The sequence below is a fragment of the Nycticebus coucang genome, chromosome 2 (genome assembly GCF_027406575.1).
Source record: "Nycticebus coucang isolate mNycCou1 chromosome 2, mNycCou1.pri, whole genome shotgun sequence".
Classification (NCBI taxonomy): domain Eukaryota; kingdom Metazoa; phylum Chordata; class Mammalia; order Primates; family Lorisidae; genus Nycticebus; species Nycticebus coucang.
Window position 1 is genome coordinate 72,343,313 of NC_069781.1, and position 15,662 is coordinate 72,358,974.

The following is a 15,662-nucleotide window of genomic DNA, read 5'->3' on the forward strand; positions in this document are numbered from 1 at the left end:
TTTAAAAGCAGGAGGAACTTACCAATTAATTTATGTTATTGATAATCTCTTAGATCTAAGAGAGTAGTGTCTTAAGTATGTGATATTAATTCCTTCATTGATTTAACAAGTATTTATTGGACATCTGCCCTCAGTCAGGCATGGAAATACAATGATCAGCAAAAATAGACATGTGCTTTATTGCTTTTATTGAATAGAGAATTTATTAAGAAAAATGTTAATGCATTTGTATGAATTATTAAATAAAATAGAACATATTTTGGGTTTGCCCCATGGTGTCAGAGACTGTCCCTAATACAAGCCTTTATGAATTATAAGGTTAAAACCTTTGCCTGTTAGCAGCTTTCATTTATATGCTGCAGATTCCATGTTCCATGAAATACCAGATTTCATTTATATGCTGTTGTCAGCATACAAAGCCATTTTGGTTGATAAACATAACAAATTAAAAAACAAATGTGTAAAATAGTTAAAACGTTTTGTTCTAATCCAAGCAAAATTTTGTCTTCAGAAATCTATGGAGGGCTGCTATATACCAGTGACTTTATAGTTTGACAAGTACTTTTGCATTTATAGTGGTATTTGGTTTCCCTTGTAGGAAAACTAAAGGAATGTAGAGAGAGAATTAAAGAATCAAAAAATAGGATCACCTACTTAGGTTGGAGGGATACCTTTAGGCAGTGAGAGTTTATTGAAACCTACCCTAGCAAATAAATGTCCTAGTCTGTCTATTGCCAATAAGACACAAACTTCTACCTCAGGCAGTGTGACTATAGGAATCTTGGCATTTTGCAAATGGAAAAGGAAAAAAAATCAAAACCAAAAACAACCCCCCACTCCCAATCCACAGCTCCTGTGAAAATCAGATATCAGAAAATTCAAACCAACCTAAACCTGGTTCCTATAGTCTTGACATCTCCAGACTTCCTTCTCAGTTATCGTTAGCTAGAAATAAGGAAAGACTTGGAGTCAAGCAGAGCAGAGATGTGCAATCTGTTAGTTTCATCCAAATGTATTAACAGCCAGAATCATGGGGGATGGGCAGTCTTTTAAATGTTGCTTGGGACAGGGGGTTATCATTGTTGGATTTGGCTATACCATTTTTCTTTAGCTTCTGGAGTTAGTAATTAACTACTAATTGCTGTCGAACATGGAAGTAATTTTCTTCCTTTTAGGTGGCATGCTCCCACAAGGGGTAAATTTTACATCCTTCATTTTGATATATAAAGAGATTATAACACAAGGTAAAGTAAAGTTGCAATTTCAGGTTGAATCCAAAGTAGTAACAATCTCCTAAATTAAAGCTAAGTTGCTGTGCTTAATTGGGAACTTTGAAAACAAACAAAAAAAATCAAGTTTGGGCAGCGCCTGTAGCTCAAAAGAGTAGGGCATCGGCCCCATATGCTGGAGGTGAGGTGGTGGGTTCAAACCCAGCCCTGGCCAAAAACTGCAAAAAAAAATAAAATAAAAAAAAAATCAAGTTTCACAAAACATATTAGTGTATCAATCAGTCCTCTGCTATTCTCCCCCCCACCCCCACCCTTTTCTGGAAGTCTCAGAGAAGATAAATAGTCTTTATCATCTTTTTAAAATACAAATTGTAGGCCAAATGGAGCTTTGATGGTACTTGGTTCATCTGAGACGTAGGGAAGGGAAAAAATGGGAAAGGAATAAAATGACAGATTATTTCATAACTTCTCCAAGTTCTAAACAAATCTACTTTGGCCTTCTAACAGACTAGTTTTCTTTTCTTTCTTTCTTTTTTTTTTTTTTTTGTGGTTTTTGGCCAGGGCTGGGTTTGAACCCGCCACCTATGGCATATGGGACCTGCGCACTACTCACTGAGCCACAGGCGCCGCCCTAGACTAGTTTTCTAAAAGCAAGTTTGGGGGGCAGCACCTGTGGCTCGAGGAGTGGGGCACCGGTCCCATATGCCGGAGGTGGCGGGTTCAAACCTAGCCCCGGCCAAAAAATAAATAAATAAATAAAAGCAAGTTTGGGTTTTGGTCTAAGAACTCACTGGAGCCATTGTCCTGTCCATTAAATGCAATCCCAGGAAAGTTAGCATAGCAAAATGTTTCATCTACAAAATTTAATGTAAAATATTAAACTCAACTCAAAGTACGGTAAAGAAAAATTTTATTTTTAGTGTAAAATAACCAGGTACAAAACTTTGGGTTCTCTATCTCAACAGCAAGTATCTATATACAAATGGTCATTACTTTTCTCAAAACTGGACCCTGTCCATTTACTAAATTTTTACCATTGTGGTTTCGTTGCTTGTTTTTTTTGGGCAGAATTGCAAATGTAATGAGGGAAGAGGGTTCTTGCACTGGTTTGACAGCCAGGCAAGATTACCAAGAAGTTCATTCTGGCTGCAGAAATGGAAGCATGTCATCCCCACTCTCTGGAACTGGTTGCAGATCATCATTCCCACTTCCTGGAACCTGGAGCAGGTCATCCCCACTTTCCAACATGGCGAGTGGATCATCCTCACTTCTTGCTGAAGAAGGAAGACAATCACTGCCAAGCTCTCTGCCCCCTGCGACTCTGGACTTGATTGTACCCATCAGACCTTCAAAAGATCTGAATGTGGCTGACTTCTTCATGTCTCCAAACTTCCTGCAGATGGCAGAGCCCATAGTGGACAGGGCAGCTGATGTCTTCTGTTTCACATAGGCGTTAGAGACCTGAACATCATGCCAGCTCTTGGACATATTCTGTCTCAGACCCCCCAAGGCAGTGAGGCCCAACTTCCTCTTAAGCTCCCCACAGCGTCTCTCTTTGGCTACCAGCGCTTGGCGTAGAGTTATGATTTCTGCCTCCAATTTAGTGAGCTCAGATTTGAGCTCCCTTTGATGAGCTTTTGTAATATTCCCTGGCTCAGAAGTTAGGAGGGACTCATATGTGTCCACAGAGGTGTCTGTCATGGCATTTGTCATGTATTGGGAATAAAAATCTTCGTTAAGAGAGTCCAGGTCCAATTCTTGGTAGGGAAAGTCGAATTCTTGGCCAGTGGAGAAATAATCTCGGCTAGCAGAGTTGAAATCTAGGCCTGCAGGCTGAGACTCTTGGCCAGTGGGATCAGACTCTGGGCGAGATGGATCCATATCTTGGCCAGTAGAACTGGCGCCTAGCGCAGTGTAGTCCATGTCCTGGCCTGGAAAGTTGCTGCTGTGGCCTGTGGGGGTCCACTTCCGGGTGGAGCGTTGAGGGTTGTGGGGGGTGTGCAGAGGCGGGACTTCCGGCCCGGAGGGCGGGCCTCCGGGAGGCTGGAAAAGCTGGGACCTCCAGCACTCTCGTCACGGCGCTCGTGGTGGTGTTGCGCGTCCTGGGGACCTTGTGAGGTAGGTAGTGCCAAGATTATTGTCAAGAGGAGTTTCTCCTGCTACAGTGAGTGACAAGTCCTCTTTTCCAACCAAGTTGTCTGGCGCTTCATTCAGTCACCTCAGCGGTTTTCAAACTCTTGAAAATCAGTTTAGGCTCGGCGCCTGTAGCTCAAGCGGCTAGGGCGCCAGCTACGTACACCAAGGCTGGCGGGTTCGAAGGAGGTTGCTGTGAGCTGTGACGCCACAGCACTGTACCAAGGGTGACATAGTGAGAATGTCTCAAAAAAAAAAAAAAATCACTTTAGCCTTTTGCTAACAGAAATTTATGAAAAAGTCCAATACGGAAATAACTATGGCAGAGAGGGGCAGGGAGTTCAGAATTCCTGGACTGGTCTTTTCCCCCATCTTCTCGAGCTAGAAGGGACCCTGAGAAACTCCTAGCAACACTTGTAATGTGGATATGAAGGTTCTACAGAACTTTGAGTCCAGTGGTGACTAACGTGATCTCAGTGAAGTGCCGACAGTGCCCAAGACCTGAAGGAGTGGAATTCAGAAAATGAGTAACCAGTCACAGTTGTCTGTTATTTTTTGGGAGGGAGAGGAGGAGAATGAGTACATCTGTAATAGTTTTTACAATTTAAGCTTAAAAGCAAAGACTTTTGTACTTTGAGAAGTTAGGGAAAATAAGATGTACACAAATGGACAGCATGGGTTTTCAGTTTTGCCATTGCATTTTCTACTCCCCTCATCTTTTCCCCGCCCCCCCCATCAACTCATATTTCTGAATGTGTATCTGCCCCAGTTGTGGGAGACAGTTTGCATAGTAAAGCATAACAGTCTCTCATAGTATCAACCTATCACATCCCCTATTCTACCCAGAGCTTGTAATTTATCCCGTGGAAAAATCCAGATGTCAATCTAGTGAGGACTGTGGTCAGATTTTACTTAGCTCATCATATAGCTGCCCATTCCCAGGGACTATCTCTGGGCAAGTCTTAGATTCCTGGGATTTTGTTGGATAGTTTAGTAGTTCTTGCAAACATGATCTTGTGGAACATGATATGATGCCTCAGCAAATTTCAACAATTTGCCATACTCGTGCCTTTGTGGCCATAGTGAAGCATCCAGTTGTGCATTCAGCCCTCCTTTGGATTTACATTCAATAATCCTTTCACACAACCTAGTACTGTTTATTATTGTCTTGTCCCTAGTGGTGTGCTTCCCTAGATTAAAAAAGGAGGATTTTTTTTTTTTTTTTGAAACATGAACACTGATGTGGGATTTACCTATGTGTTTAAAGGTTTGAAAAGGGCAGCAAGGACTCCCTGAAGTCCCAGCTGCTTGGGAGGCTGAGGCAGGAGAATCGCTGAAGCCCAAGAGCTAGAGGTTGCTGTGAGTCCTGTGACATCATGGCACTCTACTGAAGGCGGTAAAGTGAGACTCTGTCTCTATAAAAAAAAAATAATTTTTTTTTTCTACATTGCCTGTAGAAACACTGGTGGTTTCGGGAATACTCTCAAGAGTCTGAACCAGAACTCCTTCTTTAAAAGTGAGAATGAAGGGTAAAGAAATCCCTGAATTGGTCAGCCACAATGCTTTACATGTGCTGTCCCAACCACTTGAGAGGCTGAGGCAGAAGGATTACTTGAGGCCTGCAGTTTGGGACCATCCTGGGGCAATAAGAAGACTCCATCTCTTAAAAAAAATTCCTTGAATTTGGAACTTTCTCAGTTCAAAGTTAGGATTTTAAAACATCAGATTTGAATTTGTGTTTGTTTTTCCTTCTCTGGATTATTTCAGTCACTGACCTTGCTGCCTATTTTCTTTTTTATGTGCTTTTCCATCCTTCAATTCAAAATATGGAATGTTGGGCGGCGCCTGTGGCTCAGTGGGTAGGGCGCCGGCCCCATATACCGAAGGTGGTGGGTTCAAGCCTAGCCCCGGCCAAACTGCAACAAAAAAATAGCCGGGTGTTGTGGCAGACGCCTGTAGTCCCAGCTACTCGGGAGGCTAAGGCAAGAGAATCGCGTAAGCCCAGGAGTTGGAGGTTGCTGTGAGCTGTGTGACGCCACGGCACTCTACCCAGGGTGATAAAGTGAGACTCTGCCTCTGCACACACACACAAAAAAACAAAGAAACAAAAACAAAATATGAAATTTTTTGTTAAGCTTTGATTCTTTTTTATAGAGTGATGGTTTTATCCTCACAGCAAAACTAAGCTGACCTCTTTTCAGAGACTTGGTTCCCAGATTCCAAATCAGGACATGGCCTCTGGATGGGGGCGCCTAGTTGGCAACGTTCTGACCTCCTGAGTAAATCTAGACAAAATATAGTAAGAAGCACAATGGAACAATCCATTTTATTAGACTTATTTATAACCACATACAAAATATATTTTGAAAACATAGATCTATCAAGTAACATTTCATTTAGTTAATAGTGATTTTAAGTAATTGTTTGTATAAGCTATCTTTCCAAATTTATCATTCCATAGTTTTAGAATTTCAGATCTCTAGATTAGGCAATGAAATAGCCTAAATTACACAGAAACACTAACAAAACTGTTCATCTGAATGTGAAAGCTTTTGGATGCTATTTATTTAGATACTAAAACCAGCCAAAAATTTGTAGGCTGGGTGTGGTAGCTTACAGCTTATGCCTGTAATCTCCCCTGTAATCTCAGCCCGTTGGGAGCCTGAGCTCACAGGTTTGAGATCAGCCTAGGACAGAGTGAGACCTCGTCTCTAAAAAAATAGCCAGGCATTGTGGCAGGCACCTGTAGTTCCAGCTACTTGGGAGGCTGAGGCCAGACAATCACTCTACTGAGGGTGACAAAATAAGACTCTGTCTCAAAAAAAAAAGAAAAAAAAAAAAAGAATTATTTGTAATTTTACAATGGCTTCCTATCCTTTGGTTTTAAGGAAGATATCATTAACCCATTTTTAGTAAAAAATGAACTATGAATTATTTCTCAGGGTTATGGATTTATACCAATCCTGAATGTGTATAAAGATAAATTATATAATAAAATATATGAATAATTTTTTTTTTTTTGGTAGAGACAGAGTCTCACCTTATGGCCCTCGGTAGAGTGCCGTGGCGTCACACAGCTCACAGCAACCTCCAACTCCTGGGCTTAGGCGATTCTCCTGCCTCAGCCTCCTGAGTAGCTGGGACTACAGGCGCCCACCACAATGCCCGGCTATTTTTTTGTTGCAGTTTGGCCGGGGCTGGGTTTGAACCCGCCACCCTCGCTATATGGGGCTGGCGCCCTGCTCACTGAGCCACAGGCGCCGCCCGAATAATTTTTTTTTTTTTGAGACAGAGTCTCACTGTGTCGTCCTTAGTAGAGTGCTGTGACATCACAGCTCACAGTAACCTCAAACTTCTGGGCTTAAGCAATTCTTTTCCCTCAGCCTCCCAAGCTGGGACTACAGGAGCCTGCCATAACACCTGTTTATTTGTTGTTGTTGTTGTTGCAGTTGTCATTGTTGTTTTAGCTGGCCTGGCCCGGTTTGAATGCACCAGCCTCGGTGTATGAGGCTGGCACTGTAACCACTGTGCTACAGGCACTGAGCTTATAAATAAATTCTTGAAACTTGAATATAAAAGTAAAGTAATACCCTTCACCATATCTGAGTTGTTTGGGAATGGGCAAAGTTAGATTGTAGCGACTGATACACAAGTCTGGAAATGATTAAGGACTTGGATTTGTGCTGGCAGATGTAATCTGAATTTTTTCATTATGAATGATCAGTGGAACTTTCTGATTATATTGACTTGTAAAACAGTGATTTTTCAACCAGTGTAGGGTTGAGAAAATCTTAGGTGTGCCATGAAAATTTTTAAAGATCATTAATTAAATTATTTTCAAAAGAAGTTCAAAGCACAGTAAGTATATATTTTTTTTACTCTTTTTTGATCAACATAATTTAAGCATGCTGTGGAAGTTTAAGGTTCAAGTGTGCTATGAGATAAAAAAAGTGGAAAAATACTGTTGTAAAATAATCCACATTGATGATTCAGATTGTTTCTAACATGTTGATGGTTCACCCTGAAGACTGGTCATTTGCACTTCTAGATATAACCTAATGAGTTCTTTTTTTTTTTTTTTTTGTAGAGACAGAGTCTCACTTTATGGCCCTCGATAGAGTGCCGTGGCCTCACACAGCTCACAGCAACCTCCAACTTTTGGGCTTAAGCGATTCTCTTGCCTCAGCCTCCCGAGTAGCTGGGACTACAGGTGCCCGCCACAACGCCCAGCTATTTTTTTGGTTGCAGTTTGGCTGGGGCTGGGTTTGAACCCGCCACCCTCGGTGTATGGGGCTGGCGCCCTACCGACTGAGCCACAGGTGCCGCTCACCTAATGAGTTCTTTAGGGCTTTTTCTTATATTTAAACATTGTTTCCAGAAATTCAACTACTATGAGTTTTACCAGAATACCAATTAAATGTTTGAATATTTAAGCGAGCCTGAAAATAAGGTGTATATTTCCAGTCAGAATGTGTTTTTTTTTTTTAGACAGAGTCTCACTTTGCAGCCCACAGTAGAGTGCTATGGTGTCACAGCTCACAGCAACCTCCAACTCTTGGGCTTAAGTGATTCTCTTGCCTCAGCCTTCCAAGTAGATGGGACTACAGGCACCTGCCACAACATCTGGCTATTTTTTGTTGCAATTCTCTTTGCTGTTTTAGCTGGCTGGGGCCAGGTACAAACCTGCCACCCTCGTTATACGGGGCTGGCGCCCTATCCACTGAGCCACAGGTGCTACTGCAGTCAGAATGGTTTTTTTTTTTTTTTTTGAGACAGAGCCTCAAGCTGTCACCCTGGGTAGAGTGCTGTGACATCACAGCTCACAGCAACCTCCAACTCCTGGGCTTAAGTGATTCTCTTGCCTCAGCCTCCCAAGTAGCTTGGACTACACGTGCCCACCACAACGCCCAGCTACTTTTTGGTTGCAGCCATCTTTGTTGTTTGGTGGGCCTGGGCTGGATTCGAACCTGCCAGCTCAGGTGTATATGGCTGGCACCTTAGCCGCTTGAGCCACAGGCACTGAGCCTAAATCGTTGTGTTTCACATTAAGTTGATCTTCATTTATGACTAGGATGACATTTCCCTTTAGAGGCCTTCTTACTTGGGCTAATTATCTTTTAAAAAATACTTAGAAATACTATAGAATAGGATTTTCATTTCTGAAGCCAAAGTATATTATCAGTGTGTCAAATTGAAATCAGAGCTTATTACTGTTGTTCAGTCTATTTGGTGGTATATTCTGGGTGCCCTAAACTTTGTGTGCCATTTAAAATAGTTAAATTGCACATGAAATTTGGACACCCTGTATAATTGTGACAGGGGTCCTAGAGTCTAGATTTATCTGAAGAGCCACGCTCCCCTGAAGTGTTCATTACCATGAATTGATATGTAAGCACTTCTTTAAGGTGTTTTGAGGAGGAATTTTTTTGTTGTTGTTGTTGCAGTTTTTGGCCTGGGCCGGGTTTGAACCCGCCACCTTTGGTATATGGGGCCAACACCCTGCTCCTTGAGGCACAGGCACTGCCCTTGATGAGGAATTTTATGTACAGGTCTTATAGGTAGTTGAAGAGGAGTGATAGGGAGCTATAGAAGGATGGAGAGAAGAGAAAGGAAAATGATTCAAAGTTGTAGAATATTCCCTGGATTAAAAAATGAGGATTCTTCTTGGAAACATGAAGGCTGTGTATATAAAGGCAAGGATTCCCTAAACACTGTATTTTGTTCCTGAGAAAAGACTTTTCTCTAGTGCTTACAGAAATGTTAGTGGTTTTCTGAATCAGAACCTGCCCTCTTCCTAATGAGGGTGAAAGACAAAGAAACCTATGGAATTAGGCTTTTGAATATGAACAGACACTGGAAGGAAATTTACAATTGGAATTTTCATTCCCTTTTTCCATTTGGATAGGGAAAATGGGGGAAGAAGATCCTCATTTTCCAGAAATTTTGACCTTTGTTTTCTTTTTATATATGTTGGATAAGGATAACATCCTGGAAGATAAATCCTGGGGCAGACATTGGGGAGTTGCACACTTCATCCAAGAGAAGTGTGCAAAATTGGCACATGAGCCAGAAAAGACTTGGTCACTTATATGCTGGTTGCCTAGTTGCCCTAGGTTGTCTGTCTGCTACTGAGGTTTGGAGAGCTTTCTTGTTTCTCTAGTGATGATCTAGAAATTAAGGGGATGTTTTAAAAGGGAGCAGAGGATTATACAAGACTAAGACTGCCACTTGCTTCTTACAATCCCTAACCTTCTCATTCTCCCACCAACATTCTTCCTGAATTACATGCAGTTCCAACAAAGGCATAGTTTGAATTTGTGTCCCCAAAGTTTATGTAACATAAACTTTATGTAAACATATAATTTAATCCCCAATGCAATAACATTGAGAAGTGAGACGTTTAAGAGGTAGTTAAGATTAATGTTATCACCAGAATGGGTTAGTTATTTTGGAAATGGGTTCCTGGTAAAAGGATACTTTGGTTCCCTCCCCCAATCTCTCTTTTTCTCTCATGTATGCACTCTTTTGACATTCTGTCTTCTGCCGTGAATGAGGCAGTAAGATAGCCCCACCAGATGTTAGCACCTTGATATTGGACTTTCCAGCCTCCAGTAGCATGGCAAGTAAATTTTTCTTTTTTTTTTTTTTTTAATACATTTAATCAGCACAATCCCATGAGGCATGTACTACTTTTATTTATTTATTTATTTATTTTTGAGACAGAGTCTCACTATGGCGCCCTTGGTAGAGTGCCATGGTGTCATAGCTCACAGCAACCTCAAACTCTTGGGTTTAAGCCATTCTTTGGCCTCAGCCTCCCAAGTAGCTGGGACTACAGGCACCCACCACAACGCCTGGCTATTTTTTGGTTGCAGTTGTTTAGTTGGCCCCGGCTGGGTTTGAACCCACCACCCTTGGTATATGTGGCTGGCACTGTAGCACTTGGTGTCGAGCCAGACAAGTAAATTTCTATTGTTCGTAAATTACTCAATCTGTGATGTTCTGTTGTAGTAGTACAAAACAAACTAAGATAACTGCTGCTAAAAAAGTTAGGGGACTTGAAGTAGTTACTTATACTAGTTGTTGGTTTCTGTATGTATGACCAACTAAGCAGGAATATTTAGCAGGAAATTTATTCAGATGATATGCTGATCTTGAATACTGGTATATGTGCCTCCTGCACTGGGAGGCAAGATTCTCAGAGGTAGGGTTATGATTGGCAGCAGGAGGTACCCACAGGTGGTACTTCCTTCAGGTGGCTGACACAGTGTAGACATATAGAGGATAGAGCAAAAGCACATAGAAGGGCTAGTCCTGAGCATAAAGGGGTTCCAGAAGTAACTGGGGAAATTTTTTTGGGGGGGTTACTGAAGTTCGGAAGCTTGGTATTGAGGCATTAGAACCAGCAAAATGTGGAGGCCAGAGCAATTTGGCATACTTGTATCAACAGGCTGCAGAGACCTGAGGAGGCCTGAGGACAATCAGAGTTTGTTTTATTTTGTTTGTTTTTTGTTTTCCTACACAACATAGGAAGCTTTATTCATCCACTATGCTTTGGAGAAAAGCAGCCTGGTATAGATTTCTCATTTTAATATGCTGTCATATTGGGCTTCTGCCAGGTCTCTGACAATCTGCTTCAGCTCATCCTGCCTCTTTTTTCCTCTTTTCCTATCTTCTTCTCCTTTTCTGCCCTGGGTTTTAGGTAACTGTAGTGTGTGGCTCTGTAGGCCATGCTGAGGAACAGGGTTGAGCAGGGGCTGAGCTTGATGAGTAGAGAGACCTTCACTAGTGGTACCATCTTGCCCCTGACCTTCACATAATCAATTTATTAATAGACAATTCACAGTCTTTTTAAGGTCATGAATATTACAGGGGATTTGCTGCAATGTAAAAAACATATGGCCTGGACTTTATTCCTTAGGAGCTTAGCTGTTCTTGTCTTAAAACTGTCATGCCTTGCTCCGTGCCTATAGCTCAAGCTGATAGGGCACCAGCCACATACTCCAGAGTTGGTAGGTTCGAGCTCAGCCCGGGCCTGCCAAACAACAATGACAACTCCAACCAAAAAATAGTGAGGTGTTGCCTGTAGTCCCAGGTACTTGGGAGTCTGAGGCAAGAGAATCACTTAAGCCCAAGAATTTGAGGTTGTTGTGAGCTATGACGCTATGGCACTCTACCAAGGGCGACATAGACTCTGAAAAAAGAAAAAACAAAAAGCAAAAAACTGTCATGCCTGCTACAACAACAGCATAATAATTATCGTATTTTATTTCTTTGATTCTGAGACATGACCAATTGTAAGACCTTTATTTTAATAAAAAGTTTCTAGAAGCTGTGGTACATGTATACCATGGAATACTATTCAGCCATTAAAAAAAATGGAGACTTTGGGCGGCGCCTGTGGCTCAAGGAGTAGGGTGCCGGTCCCATATGCCAGAGGTGGCAGGTTCAAACCCAGCCCCTGCTAAAAAAAAAAAAAACACACACACACAAAAAAATGGAGCAGCATTTGTATTAACCTGGATGGAAATGGAACACATTATTCTTAGTAAATAATGTGGATTTGCTTGTGCATCACAAGAATGGAGAAGCATGAATCCTATGTATTCAATCTTGATTTGAGGACAATTAGTGACAATTAATGACATGGCGGGAGGTGGGGAAAGGGGAGAGCAGAGAGAGAGAGAAGGAGGGAAGGAGGTGGGGGAAAGGAAAAACAGGGAGAGGGAAGGAGGGAGGAGGGTGGGGTCTCAGTGTGTGACACATCATGTACTTTCGATGAATCCCCAACAATAAAAAAAAAAAAAAAAAAGAGTAGAAACTTAGTTAGGGATCTATTGAGATATCTAAGCAAGAAATAACAGTGGCTTAGTCTAGGTTTGAAGCAATGGAGATGGAGTGCAGTAGATGAATTCTGATCATATTTTGGAGATTGAACCCATACAGCTCAGTAATGGATGAGGTGTGAGACCTAAGGACAGACATATCTTGATTTAGGTGTAAATAAACTCTTTTTTTTTTTTGTATAGAGACAGAGACTCACTGTACTGCCCTCGGGTAGAGTGCCATGACATCACACGGCTCACAGCAACCTCCAACTTCTGGGCTTAAGCGATTTTCTTGCCTCAGCCTCCCGAGCAGCTGGGACTACAGGCGCCCACCACAACGCCCGACTATTTTTTTTTGTTGCAGTTTGGCTGGGGCTGGGTTTGAACCCACCACCCTCGGCATATGGGGCCAGCGCCCTACTCACTGAGCCACAGGCGCCACCCTAGGTGTAAATAAACTCTTAAAATTAAGGACAAAATACCTATTTGTGTTCAACCTATGGATAGGAAATAGAGTCTAATGAATCTTAATGATACTTTTATTGGTAAACAAATTCAAAGTAAATCTTCCATAAAATAGTTCACTCGTAAGGCATTTTTCTAAGATATTTTGTATATCTTCAACTCAGGTATAATTGGAAGGAGATTAGACTACTTACGTTTTAAGAGTGTTAGGTAGAATATATATGTGTTCCAATGGATTTTGAAAAAATACATTAGAGAATACTGTGGAATGTACTGATACAGGCACTTCTCTGAAAATTTTTAGCATAACTCCTCTTTTTGAGGTTCTTGGAAACTCTGTAGTCATTCTTGGCTCCAAGTATGTGTATTACAGACATTACAAGGACAACTTTAATAAAATTACATTTTTATGTTTTACCATTATTGATGATAACAAGAGGTTTGTAGTGAAAGTGACCAATAAAAAAAGATTAACATTTGCAAGAAATTATACAATATTTATTCTCTGTTAATTGTATTTCATTAATAAGGGAGAACTTAAAAAAATTTTCTAGAAGAAAAATTATACATTAATTTTAAGGTGAAATCCCAATTTTAGAAATATTTTTATTGTTTTTTGAAATAGGGTCTTATTCTGTTACCCTGGCTGGAGTACAGAGGCACAGTCACAGCTTACTGCAACCTTGCACTCCTGGGCTTAAACAATCCTTCTGCTTCAGTCTCCTGAATAGCTGAGATTGCAAGTGCAAATGATGATGGCTGGCTCATTTTTTGGGAGGGGTGGGTAAGAGAGAGTAGTCTTGCCATTGTTGACCAGGCTGGTCTTGAACTGCTGCTCCCAAGTGATCCTCTCTCTTTGCCTTCTCAAAGTGCTAGGATTATAGGCGTGACCTACCATGCCAGGTCAAATTTTAGAAACATTAAAATCTTACAAAATGTGCATTTTAAAATTAAAGAAATACAACAATAAGCAGCCAGCTACAAATAGTAATAATAGCATTGCTTGGTTCTTCTACTGGAGTTTAGAAGGGAACTTCATTTGTACTGGTTTCTCTTCCCTTTCTGAGAGAAAAACAGAAGGGAAATTAGCAAATATATCTGCTACAATAATAAAAATAATTAAGTTTCAACTTATTACAGGTTTATAAAAACTTACACATTTTGCTTAATTAAAACTTAAAAATTGTTTCAACTTATAATTTACTATGTTTCAATTTGGAATTTGGGGAAGACACCCAAATTTAGACCATAGCAATATGTTAAGTTTTTATCAAGAGTGCCATAATCAGTGCTAATTAATTAATTCCCCATCCTGAGAGCAGTCAATAGGCTACCTAGAGATGTCGAATATGGTTCCGTAAGCCGTGTCCTTAAATAGGTGACAAAATGATGTTATCCAGTCTTCCAACATTGAAAGCTGGGGCAAGAGCCTGGTACGGTGGCTCATGCTTACAATCCTAGCATTCTGTGGGGCTGAGACAGGCAGGTTGCTTGAGTTTAGGAGTTCAAAACCAGCCTGAGCAAGAGTGAGACCCTCTTCTCTACTGAAAGCAGAAAAACTGGCCAGGTGTTTTGTGTGATGGGTGTCTGTAGTCCCAGCTACTTGGGAGGCTGAGGCAAGAGGATTGAGGTTGCTGTGAGCTAGAGCCCAAAAGTTTGAGGTTGCCATTAGATATGATGCCACAGCACTCTACCCAGAGTGAGATTCTGTCTCAAAAAAAAAAAAAAAAAAGGCAAGAGAAGAAAATAAAGACAAGTCATGCTGCTTTTCTTTTAGAAATAATAGAGTGTCTAAACTTTCAGTTAAGAATCTGTATACACAAAAACAAACAAAAAAAAGAATCTGTATACACTATCTTTATTGAAGGTTTTGAAAGTTATACTGTATAAATTACTCTTGTATGTACTTGCATAACATATACTAACTTAAAAAATTTTTCATCTTTATCATGTCTGATTTGTCTCATTACACTTGGACAAACTTTAAAATATCAAAAATGACATACCTTCTTTGCAGTGGTGTCCCTCAGCCATTAAAAAACAAGACTAGACATGTTTATTGACTACTTACTAAGTGCTTTCACATATGTTATTTAATCTTGATAATATTCTTGAGAGGTAGGTGTTAGAAATACTGTTAACCTCTGTGAGAGTCAATTTCCCTATTTTTGCAGATTAGGAAGTTGAGATGCATAGATTTTGCTTGCCTGAGGTTACACAGTTGTCAAGTGGCAAACTTGGTATATTAATCTTCAAACCTAGGGCTGGTTAGGCTTTTTTTTTAAGCAAAACGCACTTAAAAAAATTTTTTTTTCTTTCTTAAAGAGTACAAAATATCTCATGCATTACCAAAGTGTATGTGTACTTGTGGGGAAAGTTACAAATGAATAATTCAGTCCCCATAACTTGACTGAGAACTGATACATTTCCAGTGTTTTTGAAGTTCTTTTTCTCCTCTTGTTCTCCTTCTCTTTGCTTTCCCACAGTTAACCTCTACTCCAAAAGTTGGAGTAATTATTTTTTTCTTTATAAGATTTTATCACCTTGTATCTATCAAAAAACATTGTATTAGTTTTGTCTGTTTTTGAAGCTTATGTAAAAGGAATGTTACCTTATATCTTCTTCTGTGACTTACCCGTTATTTTAAGATTCAGCCACGTTGATGGTGTTGCTATAACTTATTCATTTTAACTGTTGTATAGAATTACATGGTCTGCTTGTACCACAGTATATTTATACATCTGGCATCAATGGAAGTTGTTTGCTGAAACACTGAATGACTTGAAAGTTAGTTTCTCTGGTATATCATCCCAGGCTTCAGGCCTGTCTAAAGTTTATTCCTACATGTGTACTTAATTTTCTTGCACAAGTGGCTTCATATTTGTTTACAATAGTTTTCTTCTTAAAATATGTCTTGAAACATATTTGAGTAATTATCTCTTTAGCTTCATTTCTCACTTGTTCTCATCTATACATGTTATACTTCCAGCCCTTAAATTACTGTAGT

The 15,662-nt window shown here is 40.4% G+C and overlaps 1 protein-coding gene across 1 annotated transcript; it reads right to left on the reverse strand.

The window, feature by feature from the left end:
- Positions 1-2,366: 2,366 nt before the first annotated feature.
- Positions 2,367-3,152, reverse strand: TPD52L3 (TPD52 like 3). Its single transcript, XM_053606886.1, has one exon. It carries the CDS (start codon positions 3,150-3,152, stop codon positions 2,367-2,369), a length of 786 nt encoding a protein of 261 aa, XP_053462861.1.
- Between the last annotated feature and the right edge of the window lie 12,510 nt (positions 3,153-15,662).